Consider the following 18,602-nt stretch of genomic DNA (forward strand, 5'->3'; position numbering starts at 1 on the left):
CTAAGCTTAAATGTCCCTCAAACCCCTGCAGACTTCTGTCCCTCCAATAACAGAGCAGTATCAAAACGATTACTAGCCAGCAAACTTTCAACTGTCCCTGAAATCACTAACAGGCAGCAGCTCTCTCCCTACACTATCTCTTCAGCACACACAGGCAGAGTGAAAAAACGCTGCAGGGCTTCGGTTTTTATAGGGAAGGGGAGTGGTCCAGGGGAGAGCTTCCTGATTGGCTGCCATGTACCTGCTGGTCTGGGGTGAGAGGGCAAAAAAAAGCGCCAACAATGGCGAACCCAAAATGGCGAACGTCGCGCGACGTTCGCGAACTTCCGGCGAGCGCGAACACCCGATGTTCGCGCGAACAAGTTCGCCGGCGAACAGTTCGCGACATCTCTACTTATGGCAAGCAGTGCCGAGACAAGAGGGGAGAGACAACTGCTGATCAGGTGCACCCTCACTCCCCAATGCATGCACAAGTGTGCTCCCATGATTGTGTGTATATGCGCTCTTGTGAAAGTGGGGCATGAGTGGATGGCATAATGATTAGAGAGTGATGAGTGGGTGTCTACAAGTCCAGACCCCTTGCTTGTCACAGCAAAAATTGCATCCGCCAGGTCCCTGAACTAGGGGCAGGCATACATGATATGGCATTTGTAGAGATAAAGATCTGGGGAAAAAAGAAAATCTTAAAAATTATTAAGAAGCATATATGGAAAGAATGATTTTTGAGGTTACACATAAATTAAATTGTTATAATTTGGGGAGCAAATCTCTCTAGTACCCTTAGTAAATCCAGTACAAATTGCATGACCTGAAATAATTCACTGCAGAATCAACTGTACAGCACCTAAACAAAATGTTAGGTGTACTATGACTCTTTTTCTTTTAATTTCACTGTTACATCATGGGTTTTTAACCTAGAGCTTCTTTACTGTTGTTGATCCAGAACTCCCAGATCCAAACCTAAGGTCAGACACTGGGGGTTGTAGTTCACCCAGCTTTATACTAAACAGAATACGAGTTACCAACTGAAAAAGCTTGTTTAATAAAAATCAGTACACCAGTCCAAAATAAGATGCTTCAAAGAGGAAACTGCTGCATTTACTTCATCTTACAATCTATTTGGAAAAGCTCTTGATATTTAGTAATCGGCAATTAAGTGGTTGACTTAGTTCTTTCCAGTTGCACTGGTGGTAGAGTCACTCATGTAGAGCCACAAGCAGTGACACCAAGTGATAAACTGGGCTATTGTGTCTGCACAAATGGACAGTCATATTCATACATCGTCCCAGGATACACTGTTCTCAAACTGAGCCACAAATTATCAGGTACAAACATTGGTATTCTCATCTGCTCCCTTTCAGTTTGCAAAGTGGTTCTCTAAGAAAAGGACTGATTACGATTCAGTGCCGTAACTACTGTATATTGGAAGCCCAGGCAAGAGGTGGCCCAGACATGGGGTCTGCTTTCTCTATAGCGTCAAGCACTTGTTATCCCCCAGTTATGATTCCCCCTGTTAACCAGGGTACCAATCATCCCTAGTGAAATGGGGAAAGTGATTGCATACCACACCCCACCTGCACAGAAAGTACCTACCCCAGATACCCAGGGAACCCACTGTACCTACTGCACTTGGAGGAACTGTGTATCCCCATCCCTCTCCCACCTGCACAGAAAGTACCTACCCCAGACACCCAGGAACCCACTGTACCTACTGCACTGGGAGGAACTGTGTATCCCCACCCCTCTCCCACCTGCACAGAAAGTACCTACCCCAGATACCCAGGAACCCACTGTACCTACTGCACTGGGAGGAACTGTGTATCCCCACCCCTCTCCCACCTGCACAGAAAGTACATACTCCTGATACCCAGGAAACCCATTGTACCTACTGCACTGGGAGGAACTGTGTATCCCCATCCCTCTCCCACCTGCACAGTAAGTACCTACCCCTGATACCCTGGGAACCCCCTGTACCTACTGCACTGGGAGGAACTGTGTATCCCCACCCCTCTCCCACCTGCACAGAAAGTACCTACCCCTGATACCCAGGAACCCACTGTACCTACTGCACTGGGAGGAACTGTGTATCCCCACCCCTCTCCCACCTGCACAGAAAGTACCTACCCCTGATACCCAGGAACCCACTGTACCTACTGCACTGGGAGGAACTGTGTATCCCCACCCCTCTCCCACCTGCACAGAAAGTACCTACCCCTGATACCCAGGAACCCACTGTACCTACTGCACTGGGAGGAACTGTGTATCCCCACCCCTCTCCCACCTGCACAGAAAGTACCTACCCCTGATACCCAGGAACCCACTGTACCTACTGCACTGGGAGGAACTGTGTATCCCCACCCCTCTCCCACCTGTACAGAAAGTACCTACCCCAGATACCCAGGAAACCCTACCCTCCCTGTGAATTAAGGACCATGGTTGATTTTTATATTACAAAGATTGGAGCCTCATTCATTATTTTATATTTGACTAGAGCATAGATAAGTGTCAGGGAGCCAAATAACTTACACTGTGCCAGCGTGTTAATCAAACCAGACCATAAATCATCTGCTGTCAACACATATATATTTAGGCATTAAGGAAATCCTTTTTCCTCTCATACTATTACAAGATCAAACAATAAACAGCCACTCTTTAACTTAAAATAGAATGTGTCCCATTTCCACATAATGGATCTTATCTCCTGGCCTGGATGATGTCAGCGCACAAAGTAAAGGCGCTGTTGGATTACCATTTTTGGAAGTTCTGTCAAAGACTTATAGCCAAGAAATACAACATGTTTTTAAGATATCAAATGGTTTATTAGTCAACTTTTTCAACTTAATATTTTGCTTCTCCCTGCAAACAACTTCTACTCAACCCTACTAAAAACAACAAAATCCTGCTCCAAACTACTTAACCCTGAAGCAAACAGCTCAGTCTTGCTCCAAAAAACTCCACCCTGCTGCAGATAACTTAACCCTGTCATTTGACAGCTGGACATTCCAAACCACTGACTGGTGCAAGAATCAGTTAGTTAAACCAGGAAGATATATTACTAACTGGTACCTCCTCCCTCAGGCTAGAATCAATAACTCCTGGTGCCAGTCAAAGACTTGCAGCATCATTTGTTTGCAGCAGTAAAAACATGGGTTTATCAATACCATTATTAAAAAATTGATAAATATCCATTGCAGCTGTATGTAATGTATGGTGTATTTAAAGAAGCTCACCAATGGCTCAAATAATATTAAACATATGTGAGAAAATAATTCAAGAACAAATAAAGATGTTTCTTTATTCTTATTTCTTATGTTTCTTTTTTAATTTGAAAGTTGGTTCAGAGATGGAAATAGGTGTAACTTTTTACCAATCCCATCCTGTTATTATATATTTTGAAACTTATATAGAATTCCAGTTTTAAAGGGTATTTTTGAGTCAAAAGTTTTTTGAGATTTATTATACCGACCCTGGAAATAGCTGGAATCCGAAAATACACCATCTAAAACCTGTCGAGGTCATGTAGAAGTCAATGGCAGAGGTCCCATGAACCATCTGAAGATGTTAATAGCCTTCATGGTCTTCAAGTTTTTTTGTAGGGATTTGCTTGAATTGAGTGATTCGAGTTTTTTCCAATGGAATACTCGATCAATTTGAGTTTTCAGGTTTGTTAATCCCTGAACTCGCTGATTCAAGTTTTTTCTTAAATTAGAAACTTTCAAGTTGTGAGTTCATTCGAGGTCTAAAAAAGCTCACAAAACACTCTAAGGGGCATATTTATTAAAATCGAATTTTGAATTTATTTTAGTGTAATTCGACTAGGGAATAATCCAAATTCGATTCCAGTTTTTAAAAAAAATGGCATTCGAATTTCGAAATTTACATGTACTGTCCCTTTAAGAATTTGAATTAGATTATTCGCTATTTTGGCCTATGAGGGACCTCCTACAATCAATTTGGAGTCGTCCTTGGTCAAAAAAACTCGAATCTTTGCAGTTTGATTATATTCACCCGAATTTAAAAAATTCTAATTTTTTAATAAATTTCGATTGGTCTTTTTTTTCTCTGAGTTTATGGCAGTTTATGAAACTTTTTATAAACTCCCATAAACTTTAAATTCGACCCTTGATAAATAATCCAACCTTTGATAAATAACAGTAGAGTCTCTGAAATTTACAGAGCCCCCAGCACATCTTCTTGTTGTTTAATATTACACAGTAGCAGTTGTGTTAAATTGTCTTCCTCCAGAATTTTTTTCTTTGCTTAATTTTTTGCAAGCAAATTTCTCAAGTTTGATGAAAAGCAGGCTCCGAAAGGAGTTTACAAGTTTAGTAAACTGTTTAAATATTTTATGGCCGATGGCCAACGTCCAAGTTACCATCGTGAGTTTGCTCCACACTGGGGAGGAGACGAAAGTGAGTAGTAGATTATGAATTAAAAGAAGACGTTTTCTGATACTCACCAAGCACAAGTCACAGAGTGTCATCCAACATGGCGACAGCTCCAGTTAAATATTAATATAGTGAGGGAGAAAAAGTTGAAACCAGATTTATTTGCTGCTGGGATTACCATGGGAATATTGTTCAATGAGCAGGACTAGCTAAGTGCTTGGCGGTCTGTTTAATGTAACATGAGTAGGGCTAACCTTTTGCATGGAAAACGTTCTGAGAAACTGTCATGGAAAATGGTAGGTAGATAAACAGCTAAAATACAGAAAGTTCCAAATTACAGGAAGGTTGTCTCCCATAGACTCCATTTAAATTTAACAACTCAAAATGTTAAAACATATTTCCCTTCCCTTTAGATTGTAAACTCTTCTGCAGAAGCCTTCCTCATCTTTTGTACCAATGCTGGTTGTTATGTATGTAACTCATGGGATTTCTTTGTATCTAAAAATACTTGTTAATAATACAGGTATGGAATCCGTTATCCGAAAACCCTTTGTCCAGTGCCGAATTACGGGAAGGCCATATCCCATAGACTCAATTTTATTAAAATAATCCAGAGTTTTATAAACTATTTCCTTTTTCTCTGTAATAATAAAACAGTTCCTTGTACTTGATCCAAATTAAGATATAATTAATTTGTATTTGAGCCAAAACCAGCCTATTGGGTTTATTTACTGTTTAAATATTTTTCTAGTAGATTTAAGGTATGAAGGTCCAAATTATGGACAGATCTGTTATCTGGAAAACCCCAGGTCCCAAGCATTCTGAATAACAGATCCCATGCCTGTAATAATAATAATAATCCCAACTAAAGTATAATTAAGCCTTATTGGTGGGAAAACAATCTTATTGGGTTTATTTCATGTTTAAATTATATTTAGCAGACTTAAAGTATGAAGTTCCAGATTACAGAAGACCCCTTATCAGGAAAACCCTAAGTACCAAGCATTCTGGACAACAGGTCCCATACCTATTCCACATTGTATGGCAATTAGTAAAGGACATAGATTCAAGGTTTAAAAACCAAAGGTAATACGTGCAAGATTATCCATTTTGCAACATGTAGAGGATAATCACAGAATTGAGGGGAATGAAAATGATAGATTGCAGGAAAATGAGAAATATAATTGAAATCACACCTTATCCAAACTTTACTCACCCTCACATGCAAACAACAGGCTCTTCTTACCAACATAAGGATGAACGAGTTGCTCATTACATCACCATTTCCTTCAAGTCACACTCTCTAGATTGATATTAATAAGCAACTAATTCAAAGTGGTGCCCAAATCTAGCACCCTAGGACATTCCTAGTGTCAAGTACAGTTTTACACTCACAGTTACCCAAAGTTGGTGATACTTTTCCCTGTGGCTTTTATGCCAACTTTCCCTTATCCACTTGTAATACGATGAGCAACTGGACCTATTTTATAGCATTCAGTAGTTGGTGGAATGGTTGAAGATGTTGATTCGTTTAGCTAGGGAATGTAAAGCATCAATCAGTTCTACAATGGACGAGTACCGAATTCTCCCCCAAGCTTCAACCAGAACATTGAGAAAAAGGCAGAAAAGTGCATCCCCTGAAAAAAGTTTTTGTTGTTTTTAGTCATCATGTGCTTTCAAGTTACCTGAATTCTACAATTCATTTATGGTTGTGCTTATGGTTGAAGGACAAATCAAATCTTGGATTCCATGCACTGGAAAAGACACTAGTCATCCAAATCTCAAGACTGGATTTTAATTGATTTTAATTGATTTAAATTGCTTTGCCGTTGTGACTGTTCTGATCTCTGTATTCCTATTGATAAATAGGAATCTTCCCCCTGCCCCATGTATACTATAAATACTTGATTAATGTAAAATGTGCTTCTACTGGCGTGGGTGAAAATATGTGTCAAATAGTGGAAGAGGAACACCACACACGCAGTCGATGCATCATGTACCAAAACACAGGCTTGTGACAGCTAATGTAATGCAAATGTTATGTACAGTACTTTGTGTAATACTTACATAAATACAAGTCTGCGGGTACAGCTGCTCTGTTGGTTCAAGGAGAATGTAGCTGGAATGAAAGCAGAAGCGTAGTTCTTAAACATCCTGTGGCTTTAATTCAAACCATAAAGCTTCTGTTATTTACATAAGGCAAAAAGGCAACTCTTGGCAGCACATTGCCTGCTGCCCAACACACAGTAAGTCCTTGTCCTGATGACTGGTCAATGGCTCAACTTTGCCTTCAGGAATTGGATACATTAGGGCAAATAAGACTTCTTGTGTTTAAGATGACCCTTTTAGTTTTTAATATATTATAATTCTAAAACTGTCCAGGGCCCACAATTTACAATGCTCAAGAGGTAGTACAGATCCAAAACATGGGATACAGAAGAATGAATGACACATTACTGATATGTACTGAACACTTGAGTTCGTAAAAAAAAAAAAAAAAGAATCAATTAAAAATTTAAGACATAGGGGCACAGTAGGCCCTCCAAATCAGTAGGCCCTGGATAAAACTGACCATATACATATCAACAATGTATGATTATTAATATATGTACAGTGGCCTGTTGATCGTGAACAATATCAGCAATATCAGTGTCACCAGTTCCAGTAATAGCAGCAGCACAATAGCTCCTACAATCTCTGTTTTTTCCACCTGTGGGTCAGTTGGTAAGAATAACCAACCAGACCATTTATGGACACCTTAGCTTGGGCTGTCAAAAAGGTAATTAGAGTTATCTGCTAGGCACCTTTTAGTGTATTTCATGTACAAAATGAGTATTTTGTCATATTAACCTCCTTGACAGAGTCTTCAAAAAGCAGCACTGTAGCTGGTAATTTAGAGATCTGTTTCAGAATTCTGTTTATCGGAATGCAGAAGCCATAACTGACACAACAAAGAGAACAGCTTCTGGAAAGCCTCATTAACTGAAAATGTTACAAAATCACATGGCAAAGGAACCTTTTAGTTTGCAGGATATTAATGTTATTTAAATATATGAAAGTATATACATTTCAGAGCTGCAATAGACTTTTCAGTTATCATTCTTTCTTGACTCAGGGGTAAGATGTTGAACAGAACTAAATACCTGGAAAGATTCTTCTTAATATTTCTAGCTTATACAAACCCACCCTTGCCAGCTCATTGCGGAGGAGATGCTTACTGTATATGATTGAGACTAAGGAAGCTGAAGGGAGTAGAATGTTTGTTCAGTTGGTTCCAATGGAAGGTGAAAGTCTTTAGTTGGTCCAACTTGAGACAGATGCCAAGGGCCGTGGCTGACATTGTTTTCTCCATTGTTTTTCCCGCTGTTGCTGGCACTGTATTTGCATTCATCATCAATGAGGAATCTACCTGTTTATAGTGAAACTTGTCTTCCCACTTTTCAGGTTTCTCCCTTATTTCTACTGTGAAAGTTTAATCTTACTGTAAATAGATTTTTAGCAAGCATTATGGGGGTCATTCATAATCAATATGCAAGGTGGTGTTTGCCAATTATTGGTACAGAACAAAACATTCTCTTGAGGCTGTAAGCTGTTGAACTCAAAGCAACAGCATTTGGCAGGCTCAGCAGAAGAATTCTAAGCTACTAATGAGAAACAGAGTAAGTCAGCCTGTACATTACCAACCATTAATAATTGACGTGTATCATTATGGAAAACAGAGGGACATATTCCAGATAATGAATCTCATACCCTGCTCAGCACTTGGCAGCTGATGTGAGCTACAAGGGAAACTGATTACAGTCTTTGTCTGGATGGGCATGTGGGTAGGTAGTGTTGGCTGAAACCAAGTCTGTGTTTAATTAAGAATATTTATATTTTATAAATATTCTATATTCTATAGAAATGTATAATATGCACAACCTTCTAGTTTCTCAGGAAGGCCACTTTTTAGTGGCAGGTAAAGAGAAAGCCACCCAAAGTGTGTTACTTAGGTTCCAATATCAATTAAACTCTAAAGAAAAAAGTTTTAAATTTGTTCTGATTCTGTGTGTGTCATACTCTGCCTGCCCTATGCTCCCTGTGTGTGCCATACTCTGCCTGCCCTTTGCTCCCTGTGTGTGCCATACTCTGCCTTCCCTATGCTCCCTGTGTGTGCCATACTCTGCCTTCCCTATGCTCCATGTGTGTGCCATACTCTGCCTGCCCTATGCTCCCTGTGTGTGCCATACTCTGCATGCCCACGAGCCAGGTGCGGGGAGCATCACAACTCAGTCACATTCTCACCTCCATGCTGCACGTAGCATCCGTCCCCATCCGGATCAATCCATGGAAATATAGCAAAAAACGGAGCATTCGGGGAGATATGGTAAAATCTTCAAATTTTAATCATCAAAGTTAAAAGAAATAACAGCGTGTCAAGTTACATCAGATCATCCGCTTTACGCGTTTCATGGCATCTCGCCACTTCATCAGAAGCGTATAACTGATCACACTCCATAGCCACAATTAAATAGCACCTAGTCCCACCCATAAAATACATTAACCCTTCCATGATACCATGAATTAGATCACATGTTAATCAAATATTCGTTTTGCTAAATATGACTATATATAAGTAAATCCTGTAGCACGAGAATAGATAGTAACATAATATATATCATGTAATTTTATGATTTTGTAATTTAAGCTGTCACATTGATTATTATTGCATAAACATATGGCTACGATATAAGGTATATTTCAGCAAGAATCAGGGCTGTCTGGAAATAAGGAAATACATTAAGGCATAATGGATTTACTAAATATCATCGTACATCCTTATTTCTATATATCGGTATAATAGTTATTGACATTCAAGCTAATCCATTTCATTTGTAATTAGAAAAAACACGACAATTCCCAATCCTTATTCAAACCCCCTTCCCTTTCCAACGTTTGTAGACGATAGATCCAGTATGCTTCATTTCTCAATAACCTTTTATCCGCATCTCCTCTTCTAGACTGTAAAATTGGTTTATCAATAATTTGGAAAGAAACATTTTTTCTCCCCTCATGTTTTTCTAGCAAATGTCTAGAGATTGCGGACCTCTTATCATTTCTATCCACCGCCGCAAGATGTTCTAGGAACCTAGTTCCAGCTTTACGGACTGTCTTCCCTACATATTGGGCACCACATTGGCAAGTTGCCAGATATATTATGCCCTGTGACACACAATTAAGATATTGCTTGATCGGGAAAGAATACCCAGTCCTCGAGCTTATAAACTCTTGCGATTTCTTAATATATTTACAGGAACCACATCTATCCCTACCACATTTGTAATTACCTCTGTGTTTTAGCCAGTTTTTTGAATTGGATTCTTTTGAGTTAAAAATACTTTTTGATATATGGGAACCTAGGTCCCTGGCTTTTTTATATACAAAGGACGGTTTCTTTTCAAGTTGTAATTTCAAGACTGGATCCTGTAAGAGAATATCCCAGTGTTTCCGTACACTTCGTTCTATAAAGGATGTTCCTCTATTGTACGTAGTGCAAAATCGTAGTCTGGGGGCTGCTTTCTCCGGCTTATTTCTATTACTCTTATTGGAAAGTAATTCGGACCTGTTACTCAATACTGCTCTATCGTAGGCTGCCTTAATTACTGACTCATCATATCCCCTTTCAGTAAAGCGATCCCACAGTTGCATTGCCCTATCATGGAAGTTTTGCCAAGTGGAACAGACCCGACGTAATCTCAGGAACTGTCCCACTGGAGTTCCTTTCAGGCAATTTCCCGGGTGTGCGCTTTTGTGATGCAATAGAGTGTTACGTGTTATTGGTTTCCTGAATAAATCAGTTTCAATGTGGCCCTGGTCTATAAAGAATGTAACATCTAAGAAAGCTATTCTGGTTTCATGAGTTTCATGGGTGAAGGCAAGCCCTTCCACCACATGAGAACAATATTGTACAAATTGTGTCAGGGACAATTCGTCCCCTTCCCAAATCCCTATGCAATCGTCGATATAACGAAAGAAACGTATTATATGTGAACTAAAAGGATTAGTATCTCCAAAGATGTGGAGTCTCTCAAGCCAACCCATGACTAGGTTGGCATAAGTGGGAGCAAAGGATGCCCCCATTGCGGCCCCACATCTTTGGAGATAGAATTTGCCATCAAACATAAAATAATTAGTGTTCAACAAAAATTTAATAGATCTAATAATAAAATCACCTTGTGCTTCCGAAATCAAATTACATTTATCTAACCAATATTGAATAGCCGTCACACCCACTTTATGATCGATCGATGAGTACAACGATATCACATCCATAGTAAACCAGCGATATGTGGATTTCCAATTCGTCCCTTGTATTTTATTGATACACATCGTTGTGTCTTTCAAATAAGTGGGAAGTGCTTCCACTAGCGGACGTAACAGGACATCCACATATTGTGACAATCCTTCACTCAAAGAACCTATACTTGCCACAATGGGCCTACCCTGTACATTATTAAGGGACTTATGAACCTTTGGTAATACATGAAAGATGGGGATCACCGGATTTTTACACTCCATTCCATCTTTTTCTGCAGCTGTTAGGACACCCCGATCAATACCGTATTGTAAAAGGTCATCTAGTAATTTCATATAGATGAACGTAGGGTCACCTTCTAGGGGACTGTACATGGTATCAGTATTAAGTTGTCTCATCACTTCAGCTACATACACCGGGGAGTCCATAACCACCACAGAGCCCCCCTTATCAGCATTCTTGATAACCAACTGTTTGTCTTCCTTGAGGCTCTGTAGTGCCTTACGTTCCCCCCATGTCAGATTCCTGCAAGTTTTGGGACCCTGTTTGCCCAGACTAGAATCTATATCTTGTTGTACCAGTTTCTGAAAAAGGTCAATCTGGATACTTTTAGAATGTATAGGATAGAAATCCGACTGTTTCTTTTTCCCTGACCTTATCATCACCTCTGATCTATCCCTTTCCGTCACATTCTCATCTAATAGATCATTCATTATATTTATAGTGTTAAGGTCCTGAAAATCCAAGACTTGCATCTCATAAGATGCTTCTGATTTAGAGTGAACTACACCAATTTCCACCAAACCCATATCACCTGCAGATGTGGCTTGTTCCACCTCATCTTGAACCGGTGTAATAATTACATCCAAACTTGTGCACATAATATCATGTGTCATAGTATCATTCTCATTATCAAGTAACGTTTTATCAGCAAAGTGTCTTTTTAGTGTCAAAAGTCTCACAAATTTATTCAGATCCAGAATCGCCTCAAAAGCATCCCCATTCGTCTCTGGCACATAGTTAAGACCCCGCGATAGTAATTTAAGTTCATCAGTGGACAGTTCCCTTGTAGACAAATTAATTACATTGTTCCGTGGGGCCGAACTACTAGCCATAGGAATTGCAGTATCAATGTCTGAAGTAACAAAGTCAGTAGGGCCTTCCCCATTCATACTCACCACCGCGTCTTCTTCTTTTTCCCTTTGGGATATTTCCCATGATTGGATGAGGTGGGAGGGCCTTGACCTACGGCCCCCTCTCCGTCTCGCTTTGGTTGGCTTTGAGAACGGGTACCCACCGGGTCTTTCTTGGGGGTTGATTGGGTCATCTGGTCCGGACCTCGTTTCCGGTAATCCTGTTCCTCGTCCTGATCGCTGCCTGAGAAGTCTGTCTCCGACATTAAAAAAGAACCTGGAGAGATAGAGTGAGCTGGTCGCCTTGTATCATCCTCCTTAATAAACTGTACCGTTTTCCCCGGCTTGAGAATCGATCGTGGTATCCATTGTTGAGATTTATCATACTGGCCCTTATATCTTTTGGGGAAAAAGGGATGATCAATATTTCTCCAAATATATACTTGTCCTTTATCATAGTCGGATTTATCACGTTGGAATTTATCCCTCTTAATGGTTTTGACCGTATATTCATACTGTTTAATCTGGGAAGACAATGACTCCAAATTAATAAAATCGTTATTTTCAAAAATTGGTGACTTTAGAGTATGTTGTATCGAACATATGTCCTTTTTGACACGGTCTAGCTCTTGTTTGTTGTATTGCAATATCAGTTCCATTAACTTCTTAGAACAGTCTGATAAAATGCTATTCCAAGAGCTAATAAACTCCGGGGATACATCAGAGAAGGCAGTGAACTTCTTTAATCTAAGTCCCCGCGGGATCCGATCACATTTTAAATAATTCTCTAGAGAACAGACATCCCACCAAAGTCGTACCTCTCTCTTCATGGCACGTTCCAGACCCCGAAGTAGGTGTCTCGGATCCACATCCTCAGGTTCCTCCGGCAAGGGATTAGTATCTAGGGTTTCAGCAAACACCCACGCTGCTTGCCGTGTGCGTTGCTGTTCCGCCATCATATACCAGCTGTGGATAATTAGCTTTGATCACGCTGAATAAACACTGTTAGAAATACTCACAATAATTGAATTGCTGTTTAGAGAAGGTGCTGCACCCTTTGGGGTAAACTGTAATGAACACGAGCCAGGTGCGGGGAGCATCACAACTCAGTCACATTCTCACCTCCATGCTGCACGTAGCATCCGTCCCCATCCGGATCAATCCATGGAAATATAGCAAAAAACGGAGCATTCGGGGAGATATGGTAAAATCTTCAAATTTTAATCATCAAAGTTAAAAGAAATAACAGCGTGTCAAGTTACATCAGATCATCCGCTTTACGCGTTTCATGGCATCTCGCCACTTCATCAGAAGCGTATAACTGATCACACTCCATAGCCACAATTAAATAGCACCTAGTCCCACCCATAAAATACATTAACCCTTCCATGATACCATGAATTAGATCACATGTTAATCAAATATTCGTTTTGCTAAATATGACTATATATAAGTAAATCCTGTAGCACGAGAATAGATAGTAACATAATATATATCATGTAATTTTATGATTTTGTAATTTAAGCTGTCACATTGATTATTATTGCATAAACATATGGCTACGATATAAGGTATATTTCAGCAAGAATCAGGGCTGTCTGGAAATAAGGAAATACATTAAGGCATAATGGATTTACTAAATATCATCGTACATCCTTATTTCTATATATCGGTATAATAGTTATTGACATTCAAGCTAATCCATTTCATTTGTAATTAGAAAAAACACGACAATTCCCAATCCTTATTCAAACCCCCTTCCCTTTCCAACGTTTGTAGACGATAGTTCCTGTAAATATATTAAGAAATCGCAAGAGTTTATAAGCTCGAGGACTGGGTATTCTTTCCCGATCAAGCAATATCTTAATTGTGTGTCACAGGGCATAATATATCTGGCAACTTGCCAATGTGGTGCCCAATATGTAGGGAAGACAGTCCGTAAAGCTGGAACTAGGTTCCTAGAACATCTTGCGGCGGTGGATAGAAATGATAAGAGGTCCGCAATCTCTAGACATTTGCTAGAAAAACATGAGGGGAGAAAAAATGTTTCTTTCCAAATTATTGATAAACCAATTTTACAGTCTAGAAGAGGAGATGCGGATAAAAGGTTATTGAGAAATGAAGCATACTGGATCTATCGTCTACAAACGTTGGAAAGGGAAGGGGGTTTGAATAAGGATTGGGAATTGTCGTGTTTTTTCTAATTACAAATGAAATGGATTAGCTTGAATGTCAATAACTATTATACCGATATATAGAAATAAGGATGTACGATGATATTTAGTAAATCCATTATGCCTTAATGTATTTCCTTATTTCCAGACAGCCCTGATTCTTGCTGAAATATACCTTATATCGTAGCCATATGTTTATGCAATAATAATCAATGTGACAGCTTAAATTACAAAATCATAAAATTACATGATATATATTATGTTACTATCTATTCTCGTGCTACAGGATTTACTTATATATAGTCATATTTAGCAAAACGAATATTTGATTAACATGTGATCTAATTCATGGTATCATGGAAGGGTTAATGTATTTTATGGGTGGGACTAGGTGCTATTTAATTGTGGCTATGGAGTGTGATCAGTTATACGCTTCTGATGAAGTGGCGAGATGCCATGAAACGCGTAAAGCGGATGATCTGATGTAACTTGACACGCTGTTATTTCTTTTAACTTTGATGATTAAAATTTGAAGATTTTACCATATCTCCCCGAATGCTCCGTTTTTTGCTATATACTCTGCATGCCCTATGCTCCATGTGTGTGCCATACTCTGCCTGCCCTATGCTCCCTGTGTGTGCCATATTCGGCCTTCCCTATGCTCCCTGTGGGATGTGAGCCTGGTAGGGTTTGTTCTGGGGGTTTGTTAGAATTTGGAAATTGCTGTTAGGTGACTCTAAGATGTTTACTCATGTGCTGGGGGGATGTACTATCCACAGGGGAGAAGGAGGCATATGGATGTAAGGGTATGTTTTAATGTGACTTTTCACATATGATCCATGCAGTGACCACCAACCATTTGTTTTTTTTGGTGTGCTACAACCATTAATGTAGATATGGTCTTAAAAGTTCTTGTGGTAACATGGGTATGGTTTAAAAACAGGGATTGCTTAACACTGGCTTCCATTATCGGCCCACCGCCATGTAAGACAGAAAAATCTCGGCCCTCGGTACCATAGAAGTTGGACAGCACTGATTTATGGTAATCAAATAACTGGAGCTGGGCCAACTGATCTTCCCTAATTTAATATTATTCATGTATCCACTTCCCTTGGCACAGATCCTAATGCAGGGGTAGGCAACCAGTGGCTCTTCATCCTGCTTGCTGCAGCTCGGTCTTGCCTGTCACAACGTCTATACAGCCCTCACACCTGCTGGTGGCTTCTTTAGTGTGTGACCACGGTAAGCGAACGGTTAGCTTTACAGCAGTCGCACATTCAGGAAGCCGCCAGCAGGTGTGAGGGCTGTATAGAAGTCCCAGGAGTGACAGTCAAGACCGAGCCACAGCAAGATTCCTCATGGTCCTTACCGTGGTCACATACTCAAGACAAGAGAGGGAAGATAAGCATAGAGCTTCAGAAACAGAAATCACATTAAACCGATGAGAACACTAGCATTTAATAGGGCTATTCAGTGTTTTATTTAATTCAAAGTAGGCCTACACATACACACTGCACTTTTGTTTGTTGTATTCTGTAACAATTATAGTTTAAAAAAAATAAATTAAAGTTTATAAACTGTTTTATGTATTCCGGCTCCAGACTATTTTTCTTTAGTGGAAGAGGGGGCAAAATGGCTCTTTTGATAGTTTGCTGACCCCTGTCCTAATGGATGTACAGGAAAGAGGATCGTGCTAACTCTGATTTTTTTTAACCTATGTGTATAATCCACACTAAATTGCACACATAATCTCTTCTGTTCCACAGGGAAACAAGGCTAAAATAGCTTTTTCTTCTTTCTACTTTCTACTCCAAGTTTTCATTTCAACTAATCCATTATAACAAGCTTTTATTTACATTCAGCCCATGAAGATTCAGAGTCACAACTCAGTAATTAGCCTCCTGACATTCCTGAGTTTGTCTCTTAAAAGATATTTTCTGTGTTGCAGGTCAGGGGGTCTCTGCTGGAGGACACTTTGAAGACATGGTCTCAGTATAAACAAGACTGCATGAAACGGCTGGAAGTTGAGAGGGGCCTGCTAACTGGTCAGAGCTATGGTTGATAAGAGATAATTCCCTAACATCACAAGAACTTGTTAGAGACTTCATACCCTTACCAATAATTCTATTTGTATATGTCATGTTTTATAAGTGAGGACAATACATAACATACTGATATTTAGAGAGCAGGAAGGAACCCCTCAAGCCAAATTATGTTTAACCTGTCCCCTATCAACTGATTTGGGCTTGTCCATAAAGAAATCTTGGCCACTAAGACAGCGTGTTGGATAAGTGGATCAGGGAAATCATAGTAAGCCTGTCTCTATCATCTTTGACATTTCTTAAACCTCTTACCCTAACCCTGCCCTCTCATAGCTGCAGAGTCTACAATGATGGGCCATTATGTTCCCTTTCTCTTTCTGATCATAAAGTGTTATTACAATTAATCTTGAATTAAACTCACTTTAAATTCTAAATAAACAGCAGAAATCCCATTGCACAATTTAGATTTGGTTGGGAACTTGCTTTCATGCCAATCTTTTTTTGTATTTTGTCAAAATATTATTCTTTGCCTAAAACATTACTGTAGATAAAGTCATAGATTAGCAATCTGACACTGTGTTTATCCAAACATTCAGACAAATCATGCCTTTGCTTTACAAATATCCAAGTTGTTGATATCCACAAACCCACTTTTATCTTATACTTTGGTTGCAATAAAGTGATAGGATGTAAAAATATATCTACAGTATATTAAAGAAGGAGGTGAATGTTCTGAGAAGTAGATTATCTCTTCACCTAGTTCTCTCCTTCCCCAAAGCAACCCCACCACAAACCTGACCTCTTTGAGCATAACACATAACATCTTATACATATGTATGCTTATGCATTCTCCCACCTGCAGGATGTCAAGGTCACAGCAATGACTCTTACTGGACATAATCCCTAGCATATTATTTATATCCCAATTGTATTGCTTATAATCAGTGGTGTAACTACCGGGGGAGCAGGGGGTGCGATTGGACCAGGGCCCGCACCCCCTCAGGGCCCCCCGGCAGCTCGCGCACAATGAATCCCGCGCAGTTCCGGGCGTACGGAGGGGGCCCGGCTGCGCGTCCTGCACCAGGGCACGCCCCCCTCTAGTTACGTTACTGCTTAAATTTATCCCTTATTTAGAAATGTATCGAGGTCAAGGTGAAGCTGATCTACCCTGTTATGTCTCACCTACGGGCCATCTTATTTTGCAGAAAGCAATCCAACTACAGATTCTTTGTACTTAATCCTCCTATAGTCTCATAAGAGACTATACCAACTGCAAGGGAGGATTCTGGCTATAAACATAAAACAGCTCAAACTTACCATGAACTTAGAGGATTTAACATTTTTGCGTTCTGGTTCTGTTCCCATAATAAGTGATGTGTCCACCTTTCTTTTTACACTCCACTATTTCCACAGTAACAGTTTTCATGACTCTTTTAATGTTGAAGTTTCTTGTGCCTGCTTATTATCACATAGATCTTTGTCTCCCACTATTCGGTCTGCCGCAGTTCTCTATCTCTACGCACCTCATCCTTCAGTGACAAACAATTGCTTGAATCCTGTTCTCTAGACTCATTCTCCACTACCTGTATCTCTGACATGTTCTAAAACCCCAGGATTAAGCTTATGTACACATTTCTAATGACCTTCTCCAGGCATTTGTCTTTGTTATCCTGTGTCTGAAAATCTTCCAAATGCACATTATAATTCATTTTCTTCCTTCACTGCATTTTCAAGGTACATTTTTATGTATAAAGGTATTTTTTCCCATGTAGGTATAGCCAGAGGTCTCCTAAAGCAATATTGTAGACAGACACAGATCGTTCCCTTATAGCCATTAGCTATGCTGCATTTCTGCCTTCTATGTAATGAGAGTAATGAACTAAATTGATTTCTTTATGTTGGAATGGTCATTGCCTCTACGTGTTATATTATTATACATTGGTGGTAACCTGTACACATGATAATATTACTACCACTATTAAGTCTTGCTGCCCCTCTCCCCTCAAAGACAGCGCTGGATCAAAAACCACATCAATCTTTTCATCTTTCATATGATCAATTCTGGCTGTCATTTTCCTTTGCTCAGTGAGATTGGGGTCTATGAACATACAGCCAATGTATACCTCCTTACACTTTTTGTATTCCAGGGCTTCAAAATGTACAGTGTATTGTATTTAAAGTAGGGATGCACCGAATCCACTTTTTTGGATTCGGCCGAACCCCCGAATCCTTCACGAAGGATTCGGCCGAATACCGAACCGAATCCGAACCCTAATTTGCATATGCAAATTAGGGGTGGGAAGGGGAAAACAGTTTTTACTTCCTTGTTTTCTGACAAAAAGTCACGCAATTTCCCTCCCACCCCTAATTTGCATATGCAAATTAGGATTCGGTTCGGCCGGGCAGAAGGATTCGGCCGAATCCGAATCCTGCTGAAAAAGGCCGAATCCTGGCCGAATCCCGAACCGAATCCTGGATTCGGTGCATCCCTAATTTAAAGAAATTGAACTTCTTTATATGTCACATTCTGTTTAATAATTAGGAAAGATACCGGCCAGGCCCGGACTGGC

General features: G+C 39.8%; 1 protein-coding gene across 2 annotated transcripts in view; it reads left to right on the top strand.

Moving 5' to 3' along the window:
* Positions 1–18,602, top strand: part of glp2r.L (glucagon-like peptide 2 receptor L homeolog) — a 106,833-nt gene that overhangs the window by 56,111 nt on the left and 32,120 nt on the right. For both annotated transcript variants that reach the window (XM_018235488.2, XM_041576210.1), the window contains exon 2: positions 15,939–16,035. In XM_018235488.2, coding sequence (XP_018090977.1) covers positions 15,999–16,035 — 37 coding nt within the window. In that variant the 5' untranslated portion in view covers positions 15,939–15,998. The remainder of the gene's footprint in view (positions 1–15,938; positions 16,036–18,602) is intronic.

The sequence above is a fragment of the Xenopus laevis genome, chromosome 9_10L (assembly GCF_017654675.1).
Source record: "Xenopus laevis strain J_2021 chromosome 9_10L, Xenopus_laevis_v10.1, whole genome shotgun sequence".
NCBI classification, from domain to species: Eukaryota; Metazoa; Chordata; class Amphibia; order Anura; family Pipidae; genus Xenopus; species Xenopus laevis.